The sequence below is a fragment of the Apis dorsata genome, unplaced genomic scaffold, assembly GCF_000469605.1.
Source record: "Apis dorsata unplaced genomic scaffold, Apis dorsata 1.3 scaffold_59, whole genome shotgun sequence".
Classification (NCBI taxonomy): domain Eukaryota; kingdom Metazoa; phylum Arthropoda; class Insecta; order Hymenoptera; family Apidae; genus Apis; species Apis dorsata.
The window spans coordinates 528627-541560 of NW_006263359.1; the positions used below are offsets into that span (position 1 = coordinate 528627).

Sequence of the window (12934 nt, forward strand, 5' to 3'; positions counted from 1 at the left end):
AGTAAATAAGTCTTTAACGATAAATTGTTTAATATTTGCGAACCAGATTAAACGACTATCAGTACAGCTCTGAACGAAGTTTTTAATATTTTGAATTATTCTGATTTGATTTAAACTCATAATATGTTAATATAATTATATTTCTGTTAGTTAAAATAAATATATTTAATACCTCAATTTTTGCAGATGCGTAATACTTGTTTCTTGAATTGACATAAGAAATTGTAAAAATGATTTATTTATTTACAAGAAAGAAAATGACAGTTACTATAAAAGCCATGTTTACTTCATTAAAACGGAAATTGATATATAGCATTTTCTATGTTCAATATAATAAATCTTTCTTAAAAAATTCTTGATATATCTTAAATTTAAAATAAATATCTTTATATTTTTATATAAATAATGTTCATTCAATAAGAAAATATTATATTTAATTATAAATTCTGTTTATTAAAATTCATTTTTCATTAAAATTATTTTATTCATATATTTAATTTTTTTTATAATTTAAATATTTTGTAATATATAAATATAATTGTAATTCATATATATTTTTATAATTTCATAAAATGTTTTTTATATATATAAATAGCATATATTTAAATTTATAGCAAAAACTAATAAGTTTTTCAACTTAAATGTCATGCGTAGTAAACACGTCCTGTGTGTGTGAAAATGGCGCTTTCTTGTGCAAGTAAGTTTTTTCTTTTTCATTTAATTATTTTTTATTTAAAAATATAAAAATTTGTATTAAGTTTTTATTGATGATATCATATTATAATAATAGAAATGAATTAGTTTTTTTTGTAATAAAATTTGATGCATACCGGCAAGAATTGAACATAACCTAGAATCTCTGCATTATATTTCATCTAATTTTCTGAGAAAAATATTTATTTTCAGTTTCTAATGAAGTCCCGGAGCATCCGGTTGTATCTCCAGTATCTGGTTCTATATTTGAAAAGAGATTAATTGAAAAATATTTAGCCGAAAATGGAGTAGATCCTATAACTGGAAAGGAATTAACTGCAGACCAACTTATTGATATTAAAAGTATATTATTTTTATTCCTTTAGAAAATTTATTTATATTATAAAATATATCTATTAAATTTCACTATTGAATGTTAAATTATCAATAATATTATTATTTTATAGCCACTGCAATAGTGAAACCTAAACCACCAAGTGCTACTTCAATTCCAGCTATATTAAAAATTTTACAAGATGAATGGGATGCTGTTATGTTACATTCATTTACACTTAGACAACAACTTCAAACAGCTAGACAGGAATTATCTCATGCATTATATCAACATGATGCAGCATGTCGTGTAATTGCTAGATTGACAAAAGAAGTAACTGCTGCTAGAGAAGCTTTAGCTACTTTGAAACCTCAAGCAGGAATTGTTCAGGCTACTACCATTCCACAACCTGTAAGAATAAAATTCTATTAATTTTATTTATATATCATAATATATGCTTATAAACTATATGTTATAGGCACTTGCAGTGGAAGCTGGTGGTACAGCTGCTCAGCCTATGGAGCAAGCTGGAATTACTGAGGATGTAATACAAAAACTTCAGGAAAGAGCCACAGTACTCACACAGGAAAGAAAACGTCGTGGACGTTCAGTTCCTGAAGATTTACTTCCACAAGATAGTATTCGCGCATTTCAAACACTTGCATCGCATCCTGTAACATTTTTTTTTGTATTTATATAATAAATATTTGTTTATTTCCATGTATTATTATTAATTTTATTTATTTATACTTTTAAGGGTCTCCATTCAGCTAGCGTTCCTGGTATACTTGCACTTGATATCCACAGTGCAGATACTAGTAAAATTTTAACAGGTGGTGCAGATAAAAATGCCACAGTATTTAATAAAGATACAGAACAAGTTGTTGCAATATTAAAAGGACATACTAAAAAGGTATAAATTATTTATTTTTAATTCTGAATATTTTTTGATATTTAATATTATTATAATATTTCCAAGGTTACTAGAGTAATTTATCATCCAGAAGAAGATATAGTAATGACTGCATCACCTGATACTACAATACGTATATGGAATGTAGGAACTAGTCAAACAACATTGCTATTGAAAGCTCATGATGCTCCTGTGACTGGACTATCTTTACATCCAACAGGGGATTACTTATTAAGTTCATCTTTAGATCAACATTGGGCATTTTCAGATATACGTACTGGTAGATTATTAACTAAGGTATATTTATAAAAAAAATAATAATTTTCAGAAATAAAATTTTATAGTTTTAAAGTTCAACATATTATATACGTTTGTTATTTTAATATGTTATTAGGTTGCTGGACAAGTCAGTCAACCTTTAACCACAGCGCAATTTCATCCTGATGGATTGATCTTTGGCACTGGTACTCAAGACTCTCAAGTGAAGATTTGGGACTTAAAGGAACAATCAAATGTAGCTAATTTCCCAGGTCATTCAGGTCCTATCACAGCAATTAGTTTTTCTGAAAATGGTTATTATTTAGCTACTGCTGCAGAAGATTTTTGTGTGAAACTTTGGGATTTGCGTAAATTGAAAAATTTCAAAACTCTTCAATTAGAGGAATCATATGAAGTTAAAGATATTTGCTTTGATCAAAGTGGAACATATCTGGCGGTAGCTGGAACAGATGTAAGGTAAGAACTATATCATATGAAATAGTTAATTTCAATTATATTAAAATAAATTCTTTATCTGTTGATATTTTTATTTTTAGAGTGTATTTGTGTAAGCAGTGGCAAGAACTGAAAGTGCTTAATGATCATACGGCAGCCGCAACTGGTGTTCGTTTCGGAAAACATGCGCAATATATAGCATCAACTAGTATGGATAGAACTTTAAAACTTTATGGATTACCTTAAACAATTAGTAATAAAAATATATTAATTTAAGAACAAATTAAATTAGAATTTGTAGTATAAGTTTATTATGAAAGTAATGACAAATGGTTTTAAGAAAGATCATTTGATTTATATTTAAGAATTACTATGAATTCTTTAAAAGAATTTTGAATATAAGACACTTCATAATAATAAATTTGAGTGCAGTTATTGTATAAATATTTTTTTAAAATTGTTATAGATAATGCACTCGTAATTGATATTTTTCTTGTATTAACTATTTTGATTGAAAAGTTTAATGATATCAATGTGATTCAAATTAATTGTTCAAATTTTTATACATCTATTCACTTAATTTTGAAAACAAAAGTTCTAATTGAAAGATATTTACAAATTAAATTTTATTTGATTTCAAGTTAATGATGTGGATTTTAAAATTAATATCTTTACACTAATAATATAATAATAATAATAATATTAATATTTTATATAATTCTTTAAATTTTGATTATAGATTATTAATTTATCAAAAGTGAGTAAATAAATATTAAATTACATTAAATATACAATTTAAATTTGATTATATGTATATTATGAATTGTTGATGAATTTCTTTTCAATGTTCATTTAAACAAAGTACAAAATATTAAATAGTAGTATATAGTATTATAAAATTAACATTATTTTTGTAGAGAAAATGTAAAACTTTTTCGTCTGACATGTTAACTATTATTCAGGATATCATTTAAAATAATGAAATACAATTTATTCGAATATATAAAACAAAATGTCTCATAATTTGCAATTTTTGTATACTTAATATATTTTAAACAAAAAATGAGTAAAATATGTTTGCAATAAAATTATATTATAGCAAATCATAAACTAATAATCGGCAAGTATATGATTTGATAATTTACTTTGATAATCTTCTGGCGCCACTAGTCACGTGCTTTTTAACCTAACCTAATATCCTTTGTCCTCAATATTCATCCTCGAATCAAATTAATAACAATGGCCGTCGTAGTTGGCTGTCATACGGAGGTATATCCAGATTATGTGATGGTGAGAAACCTGTGGCGAGTGGCAATTGCTGCCGATCGGTCACAGTGATTATAGAACGAATGAAATCAACGTGACGTGTACTACTGGAAAGGATGATTTTCTAGTGGGTAGTTGAATCGTTATGTCAACTAGAGTGACCGCGGATGACCAGCTGACAATGTTTTGTCATTAGCATAATTTAGTGCTTAGCGGGCGTTCGCGGTAAATCAAGGATGTTTAAAGCTGAAGAGCCGTCCAAAGACAGCTTCCTTCAGCAAATGAAGGCTGCCAGAGAAGAAAGAGCTCATGAAAAAGACAGAGAAGCTGCTGTCATCTTAATTCAGGCTTATATTAGGGGATGGTTGACGCGTAAAAGAATTTTGTAAGTTTTTAAATATTGTTTTTGCTGCAATTATTAAATATATAATAAATTGTGTTTGCTTGCGATAGTTGTACGATTTTTTAAATAACTTTTTTAAATATAGTAAATAAAATAATTATAATTTTTTAATCAGTTATCAATATTTATTTATTCATTGATAATCTTCCATTGGCCGCTCATCTATCGGGTATATATTATAAATCTACATAATATAAAAAATTTATATTAATTTTTATATATTAATTTTTCAATATAATAATAGATCAAAGAATATGATTTTTCAGAGAAGAATTTGATACAAATTTTCTCAATGATGGTAATACAGAAACAAGTATAAAGTTAAAACCTGCTTTAGATGTGTATAAAATCGTTTTTAAATTTTTGTATATATATAAAAAAGATTATGTTCAAGAAAGAATAGAAAAGCTATGTAGGTATGTATATATAAAAAATATTTATAAAAAATATAAAAGAGGAAAAAATAAGAAATTATAAGTAATTATTAAAAAATTGATAAAAATAAATATTTCAGATATTTAGTATTGACCCTAGATTCAGAATCACCAGAAATTTCTTATGTAGGACTTGTATTGAACAAAGATCGCTACATATCATGGATATCACAAATGAAAACAATATTACTTTATTGTCTGATTGGTTTAGATAATCTTAAACCAGAAAGAATATCTGACCATAAATCCATCCATTTAAGATTACATACATTAGTTAGTTTTACATCACCAGGAACATGGGCAATTCAAAAAGTAGAAGGAATGGAAAAACTTAAAGCTGGTATGAATCAGCTTTGTGCTAACATAATGGGCCACCTAGTCAACAATGGGTTTTATCCCATTATGCAAGTGATTATCTTATTAATAATAAGTTTATTTTATTATTTAGTATATTTATGTATCTGGAGTAGTTAATTTTCTCATTATATTTAATTTTATTTTAGGCATTTTTAGTAAAAGGTTTGGGTAGAGTCGAGATTGCTTTAAAACCAATTGCACTTTCAGCAGCAGTTACATTAACATTAAGACCATTAATCTCTTCCCAGATGTCAGATAAATTGGTTTCATTATTTTTGATAAATATTTTTAGTGTACCTGCATTGATCTATCATTTAAATAATATATCATCAGTAGTATGTAATCAATAATATATAATATTAAATTAAATTAGTTTACAGCATATAATATTTTCTTTTTTATATATTTTTAGTGTATTTCATCATTTATTACAAACAATTTATTTGCCAGAAGTTTGGAATTGTTAAACTCAGAGCAAAATTTAAGAATAGTTTTTAATGCTTTGGAAGGTAGTTATGCACTGTGTTTATTAGCTAATTTAATACAATTAGCTAATATTGAAAGAGATGAAGTGTTAAAAGAATTATACTTTCCATCTTTTACGGTATAGATTATTATATAATATATAATTATATATAATATTAATATTTAATTATAAAAAATAAACTTCATTTTTTTTTAAATTTTATAGTTTGTTGTAACAAAAATGTTGGAGGCATGTCAGCAATATGTAGTTGCAAAACAAAGTAATTTAACACATTGGCATCCTATTCTTGGTTGGCTTGCACAAAAGGTTGATACATCTTTACAAGAACCTATCCCATATGTGAAATCACAATTAGCCTGTTTGTGGACAGGAAGAATAGTTACACAATTAATTGGTAATTATATAGATATATATTTCTATAGATACATAAGTTTTTATTAAAAATAATAGTATAAATAACAAATTTTATAATACAAATTTTTTAGGTCAACCTTTAACTGAACTTATTGAAAAAGAGATACCTCCATCAATAGAGCAACAGAGTACATCTGTTGGTACTAATATTTTTAGAAGGGCGTTTTTGGAAGCACGTACAAATAGAAATAATAATACTAAAAATTATAGAAAATTGGGAAGTGCAGAGACTACTAGAATAGCTTTAATTTGTTCCCTTTATCAAATTGCTTTACATACACTTACACAAATGAAAATGGAAATATTAACTGGTAAGTATTGATAAATACATATATATATTATATATTATATATTATCATATTATGTTAAATACATATATATATTATATATATTATATATTATCATATTATGTTCATTATGCAATAGGTCTATGTTATCAAGATAAAATTTTATACCATATGTATCTATTTTTGGGAACATTGGGTCCTCATTGTGGTTTAAAAGCATTTTTGGATCATTTAGCTGCTAATACAAAATGTACAGCACCTGAATTTCAAATGTTGATATTATTTTCTGATTGTATGACACATTATGTTACGTAAGTATATATATTTTGTGATAATAATATTTTATAAAAAATATATTAATGATATTAATGATATATGTATTTTTATTCAGAATTTTAGATGATATGGAAATGTATGAACAACAAGATCCGTTCAAACTTAGTGATTTTGTAACGATATCGTACTTTTTAAACCAGTTTTTATATAAAGCAGTGCTCAATAATTTGTTTGGTGGGTATTATAATCTTTGCATTATATTTTTTTATAACATAATTGATATTATTCTTTTTTTCAATATATAAGCATAAGAATTAAGTGGTTTAGTTATGTACTGAAGTTTTAGATGTTCCAGACGTGAAATCGGTTCCTAATAATCCCCTGTTTACTTCTCTTCATACCCTTTTAATGGCAATCTACCGACGAGATTGTAGACGAACTTTTTGTCCAGAAGGGCACTGGTTGGCAAAGTTAAGTATTTTAAACTAAATCTTTTTCACATTTTAATATCACATTAAAAAAAAAAAAAAAAATGAATATTTTAAATTATGAATATTTTAAAACAGGAAGTTCGAGTATCTGGTTTTTTGGCAGATTTGGAGAAAGGCAGGCGAGGTGCAGCTCTTCTCCTTTCTAAAATGCCTCATGTTATTCCTCATTCGGAACGCGTTGTACTATTTCGTAAGCATGTTGCTAACGAAAAAGCAGTTTTGGGTTTAACTGAAAGTGCTTGTAATAGTACGCCAACAACTCTTATTGTTGTTCACAGGTAATCGGATATATTTTTATTTTTTATAAATTGTTCACAGGTATTAAAAATTGTTATATAAGAAGTTCTATATTAAAATTTTTATATGAAAAATTTTGTATTAAAAATCCTATATAGAAATAATATAAATATTTTATAGAACTCGTATAGTGGAAGACGGTTATCGCCAATTAGCGATGTTACCCTCTCAGGCACTTAAAGGTGTCATTAGAGTTCGTTTTGTAAACGAACAAGGTCTAGCTGAAGCAGGCATTGATCAAGATGGAGTCTTTAAAGAATTTTTAGAAGAGACAATAAAGAAAGTTTTCGATCCATCTTTGAATTTATTTAAAGTCACTAGTGAAAATCGACTTTATCCATCTCCAACATCTTCTATGCAAGATAATCATTTGCAACTTTTTGAATTTGTTGGCCGTATGCTGGGTAAAGCAGTATATGAAGTAAGTATATAAAATATATAACTACGAAACTAATGTAAAAATTTTATATTCTATAAATACTATAATTTGTAGGGCATTGTTGTAGACGTACCTTTCGCATCTTTTTTTGTTTCCCAATTTTCTGGGCAAACTGGAGGTGCATTATACAGTTGGTTAGACGAATTGGCTTCATTAGATCGAGATTTATATCGAAGTCTTACTCTTGTGAAGCATTATAAAGGTGATGTTAGACAATTAGAATTAACGTTTTCTCTTGATGAAGACGTTTTAGGTAAATTGGTTACGCATGAATTGATTCCTGGAGGACGAGCGGTGCCGGTTACTAACGAAAATAAAATCAATTATATACATTTAATGGCCCATTTCAGAATGCATATGCAAATTAAAGATCAAACAGCGGCTTTTATTAAAGGATTCCGTTCTATAATCAATCCAGAATGGTTGGCATTGTTTTCTACTCCTGAAGTAAGATGAATAATTTTTAAGGAATTTAACATTTCTTAGGCGAATATTCTATAAAGCATCTTTATTTTTAGTTACAGAGATTAATTTCGGGTGACAATGTTCCATTAGATTTACGAGATTTAAGAAGACATACGCAATATTATGGCGGTTTCCACGATAGTCATCGTGTAGTGTGTTGGTTGTGGGATATTCTAGAAAAAGATTTTTCTGAAGAAGAAAGAGGCTTATTCTTAAAGGTATATCATTTAATATGAAAATTGTGAATAATAATGTTTGTTCTCTTGTTTTTATATTTTTTTTCGCGTTACAGTTCGTAACAAGCTGCTCGAAATCACCATTATTGGGATTTGCACACTTAGAACCACCATTTTCAATTCGTTGTGTTGAAGTTGGTGACGACGAGGATACGGGTGATACAATTGGTATGAAACTATAGATACCATATGTATTTTGTATACTTTTTATTTATTGTATTAATTCTTTATAAATCAGGTAGCGTAATAAGAGGATTTTTTACGATTCGTAAGAAAGATCCGCAGAATCGTTTACCTACGTCGTCTACATGTTTTAATCTCCTTAAATTACCAAATTATCAAAAGAAAAGTACTTTACGAGAGAAGCTACGTTATGCTGTTACTAGTAATACGGGTTTTGAACTTTCGTAATTTACAACTGATTTAAGGTAATTCCGATGTATATCGCTCAAAATAGCTAACGAAAATTTATACAAAGTGATTGAGTGGTGCCTGACTATTACGATCCAAATTGTCTGGCGAGATATTTTTAATTATATTATAAATTTTAAATTGGATAAAACCACAATTCACATGTCTATTATCTATAAAAAATATTAAAAAAAAAATTATTGAAATTAAATTGACAATTCGTATAATTTCATAATATATATAAAATGATAAAATACATTTTCGTTATCATTTTGTTATTCTATTTTTATATTAATATTTCTTGATATTTCTCCTTATCAATCAAGGGACTGACGCAGAATTAATCTGTAATTATAATGAATGAACTATTTTTTTGTATTTCCTAAAGTTTTTATGAGATTAATCTTATATGGATGTATAAATTATATTATGTATTATATTTGTCTTATTTATAATACAATAATTTTTTATGTTGGATTCACTTTGTTTTTTATAGCATTTATATAAGTTTTCTAAATTCATTTTGAAAGATTTCTCGCCAAATAGTAGATTATTATGGTGTAAACACACTGTACCTCATGAGCTTAATATTGCTAATATTGTGCGCTTGTTAGTTTATAGAAATATAAATTACTGTCTATTAAATCAATAAAATACATGAAGCGAATAGTAAATCCGAGCCCATTGGTGCCCGGTGAATAATAATAATAAAAAAAAAATAAAATAAAATAAAAAGGAAAAAAAAAGAAAAAGAGAAGAAAAAAGAGATAAAAAAGAAGAAAAAGGGATCCGTAAATTTCTAAAATTTTCAAATTATTTGAAAGTTAAAGCTCTATTTTGTGGAGAGCTATTTTCTCAAGATTTTGTACAAATTTTTGACATGATATATAAAGGGATTCATATCTGTTTGGAAATATATATATATATATATATATGTGTATATATTATATCCACGGGCGCTTATGGGTTAAAAATCCATAGTTGTTTAAGAGTTTAAGATCGGTTTGTTCAAATTGAATGAACTTATGATGTTTGTTCTTCTATTTGAACGTTTCGAATTAAATTTGTAACTACAATTGCAATTCATCAGTCTTTGATAAAACCAAACAAATTAAAAAAAAAAAAAAAGGGAGCACTAGTTATTTGCAATATAGCGAGGAGTAATATTACAGCGAAATTTATTTTTCTCGTGATTTATACGTAATTTCAAATAACAAATGACTCGTAATATTATCGATAAAAATTCGATCAGACCAAAGATAGAAGCCTATTTAATATGAAAAAAATAATTCGAGATATAATCTTTTCATATTTTCCTATATGATCGTATGTAAGTTTATCAGGCCTGTATTCACTAAATGTAAAGAAATAAAGAATTAATGGACATTTTTTTAGAAAGATAGAACAATATGTTTATGAATAATTTATGAATAACTGTATCAATTAATTTATTAAAGTGCACAATATGAATTGTAGTAAAGAAATTATTTTGATTAGAATAGTATAGAAAGATATAATATACAATAACTTTGGCCTTTGTTATTTTTTATTAGGATCAATAACCAGTTTCCCACTTTCTTAAAATATTAATTGTGAATACATGCCTTGTGCAAACACATGTACAATTGAACAAAGTAACAGATAATGCTCTCCTTTATAAGTATATTTATCATTGAAACCATACATATATATGATAAATGTGAATATTTATACAAATATGGATATAATGTCAAATAAAATTGTTACGATTGTAGGATGAGAGCGATAATTTCTTTTTCAGTACCTGTTCATAATAATAGATCACTTTTCTATTTTAAAAGAAACTCAAAAAGAAATAATATAAAAAATAATATAAAACATAATGTAATCGAATTTTTCTTACAATCGTATCAATAACAGAAAGTGCGCTTTGTACATGGCTTGTTTAAGTTAGATACTCGTGTACTTCTGTAACATTTTTTATAAAAGTGTGTACATGTTGCAATGCACTTGAAAGAAAAACGATGGATTTGTTAATTTAATACATTCGATAATGATTGACAAAAATCATGTAAATATATATACTGAATTATACGATGTTTTTTAATTTTAATACCTTATTTAATATCTTAACAAATGGTGATATAAAATTAAATTAAAAAAAAATTTCATTACAATTTAAAAAAAATCTGGAATTAAGCTAGTTATTTTTAATTGTTAATATTTATTACTATATTTGGGGAATAATTTAAAATCATTAAGTACTTCACATAATAAACGTTTTTACTATTATCGTGTATTAATGTAATAAAATAAATGAATACGAAGGGAATAAATTAATTAAATTAAGAGATAATAATATGAACAATAAAATAAAAATTATATATTTTTGTATCATTTTGCAGTTATATTTGCAAAGAGGATGCAAAGATTGCTGAAATAGCTGCGCATTGAGTGAATGCGCAAGTCACGTGACCTCCTTTGTGAGCAGTTGGCGCTGTCGACAGTGTAGCTTACCTCCCCTTCGGTTAGTGGCCAGCAAGCCTTGGCTGCGAGAAGACGTGTGTTTAGTTCGTACCGCGACGATCTCTTTATCGCGGCTACGCGAGAGACTCCTTTTTCTCTTTCTCTCCCTCTCTCGCTTGTGTGTGCGCGCGCGCGTGTTTCGTGTTGTGTGTGCGTGCTTGATCTGTACGAGAAGTGGCAGTGTTTCTGGCTCGCACGTAGGACCCGGACAGTGAGGAATCATTCGTCATTTGCAAACTGCCGAATAAATTCGGCTTCATAGCCGGATTCGCTGTGGTCATCGAGAACTTGACTGAATCTTTCAGTGTTCTCTCATTTCTTTCTCTGTTTCGCGCTACTGTGTTTCTTACGGACAAGCACCGCCCCCTTTCCACCTCCGTCCCTCTGATCGTAACGTTATGAGGCCAGCTGAGCGTAACTGACGGAGAAGAGGGAGAACGGCTTGCGTGCGTGTGTCAAACATAACCTAACATTGTACCGTGATGTAGTAAGAGTAAACCGAAAAAACGTGGTACGTTTAATTTCAACACTCTTGCGTTTGTGACATTCACGCATTCGAGTGTTCTTCTCGTCTAGAAATCATATTCAGTATCAAAGAATTCGAGGGAATCTCGAAAGTATTTGCATTCTTCAGAATAGAAACGGCCGACACGTAACGCCCTGTTTACCACCAACTTTGCTAAAGAAACATACACGAAGATATCGATTCTGCTCCTTTTCTGAAGGTTACTCATCGCATGTTATCGTTTTTGCTGTAGTCGCGATAAAAGGACGCGACCAGCCGCTGCGTCGAGCGTGGTGTCACGAGTTCCCCTTTACCCCTCGTGTCCGGCAAGCTTGAGCCCTTCCTGTCGTTCTTCAAGAGCGCGCGACGTTCGAAACTAAAGTACGCCATTTAAAGGAGAACGCAACTGATCGTTTTTTTCGAATCACGAGTCGTTGATTTTTCTATCGTGATCAACGTTTAACTTGGTCGTGACAACAAAAATTGCGCGATGGAATCGAGAGCAATATCAAAATTTATTGACTTCTAAGAAAACGACAACTTTTCTTTTGATAGTGTATCCATTTGTCAACCAATCGTTCCAATAACAGTGATTTTGCAAAGATTTAATCCGATTTAATCCGACAAAAACGTCATTTCAATTCAAACGAATGCTCTCATCGATATCGCAGTGAAACGAGAAAAAAAGGAAAAACAACTTCGACGAGTTGTGTCAGTGTCACATGTGTGTCTTGCCAAGACAATAACGAGATTTAGAAAAAGAAGTGTTTCTTTAGAAAGGTGAAAGAGTGAGCGGGAAAAATAGAAACGGGCGAAAGGATCGACGAACAGAGGCGTGTCCCTGGTTCCCTGAAGCAGCAGGGGCCTTGGCGGTGGCGGTGGCGGTGAATCGGGAAAGGGTTGAGGAGGGTGGCCCGTAGGGAGAGAGGAGAGTTTTGATGGCAGTAGTTGGGCCCAGCCGACACTCGCGAGTGTCCATGAGCGTGTCTATGTCGCTAATGCAGGGG

At 28.7% G+C, this 12934-nt stretch overlaps 2 protein-coding genes across 4 annotated transcripts; both read left to right on the forward strand.

Annotated features, from left to right (window-relative positions):
• The first annotated feature begins 615 nt into the window (after nucleotides 1-615).
• On the forward strand, nucleotides 616-3094 carry LOC102671518 (pre-mRNA-processing factor 19). Its single transcript, XM_006609690.2, has 8 exons — nucleotides 616-697; nucleotides 907-1056; nucleotides 1161-1438; nucleotides 1506-1700; nucleotides 1785-1940; nucleotides 2007-2237; nucleotides 2335-2675; nucleotides 2756-3094. Exons 1-8 carry the CDS (start codon nucleotides 679-681, stop codon nucleotides 2898-2900), a joined length of 1515 nt encoding a protein of 504 aa, XP_006609753.1. The 5' UTR covers nucleotides 616-678; the 3' UTR covers nucleotides 2901-3094.
• A 743-nt stretch (nucleotides 3095-3837) lies between these two features.
• On the forward strand, nucleotides 3838-11004 carry LOC102671649 (ubiquitin-protein ligase E3B). 3 transcript variants are annotated; one of them, XM_006609691.2, is made up of 16 exons: nucleotides 3838-4305; nucleotides 4590-4739; nucleotides 4838-5165; nucleotides 5261-5449; nucleotides 5527-5718; nucleotides 5806-5995; nucleotides 6087-6326; nucleotides 6442-6613; nucleotides 6694-6812; nucleotides 6919-7049; nucleotides 7145-7347; nucleotides 7487-7787; nucleotides 7860-8252; nucleotides 8324-8488; nucleotides 8563-8674; nucleotides 8745-11004. In XM_006609691.2, the coding sequence occupies exons 1-16, from the start codon at nucleotides 4157-4159 to the stop codon at nucleotides 8915-8917; spliced, it is 3207 nt and encodes a 1068-aa protein (XP_006609754.1). In that variant the 5' UTR covers nucleotides 3838-4156; the 3' UTR covers nucleotides 8918-11004. The 3 variants fall into 3 exon arrangements, with proteins under 3 accessions (XP_006609754.1, XP_006609755.1, XP_006609756.1); XM_006609692.2 differs by having other exon boundaries at nucleotides 6925-7049; XM_006609693.2 differs by having other exon boundaries at nucleotides 6934-7049.
• Nucleotides 11005-12934: the final 1930 nt, after the last annotated feature.

Bases quoted from the DNA above. Each gene is read 5' to 3' on its own strand.
- LOC102671649 (XM_006609691.2), top strand. From the start codon at position 4,157: ATGTTTAAAGCTGAAGAGCCGTCCAAAGACAGCTTCCTTCAGCAAATG. The intron at 5,719-5,805 runs GTATAGATTATT...TAAATTTTATAG, and splicing joins TATACTTTCCATCTTTTACG to TTTGTTGTAACAAAAATGTT. The intron at 8,675-8,744 runs GTATGAAACTAT...TTTATAAATCAG, and splicing joins GGATACGGGTGATACAATTG to GTAGCGTAATAAGAGGATTT.
- LOC102671518 (XM_006609690.2), top strand. The intron at 1,701-1,784 runs GTAACATTTTTT...TATACTTTTAAG, and splicing joins AAACACTTGCATCGCATCCT to GGTCTCCATTCAGCTAGCGT. The intron at 2,676-2,755 runs GTAAGAACTATA...TTTTATTTTTAG, and splicing joins GTAGCTGGAACAGATGTAAG to AGTGTATTTGTGTAAGCAGT.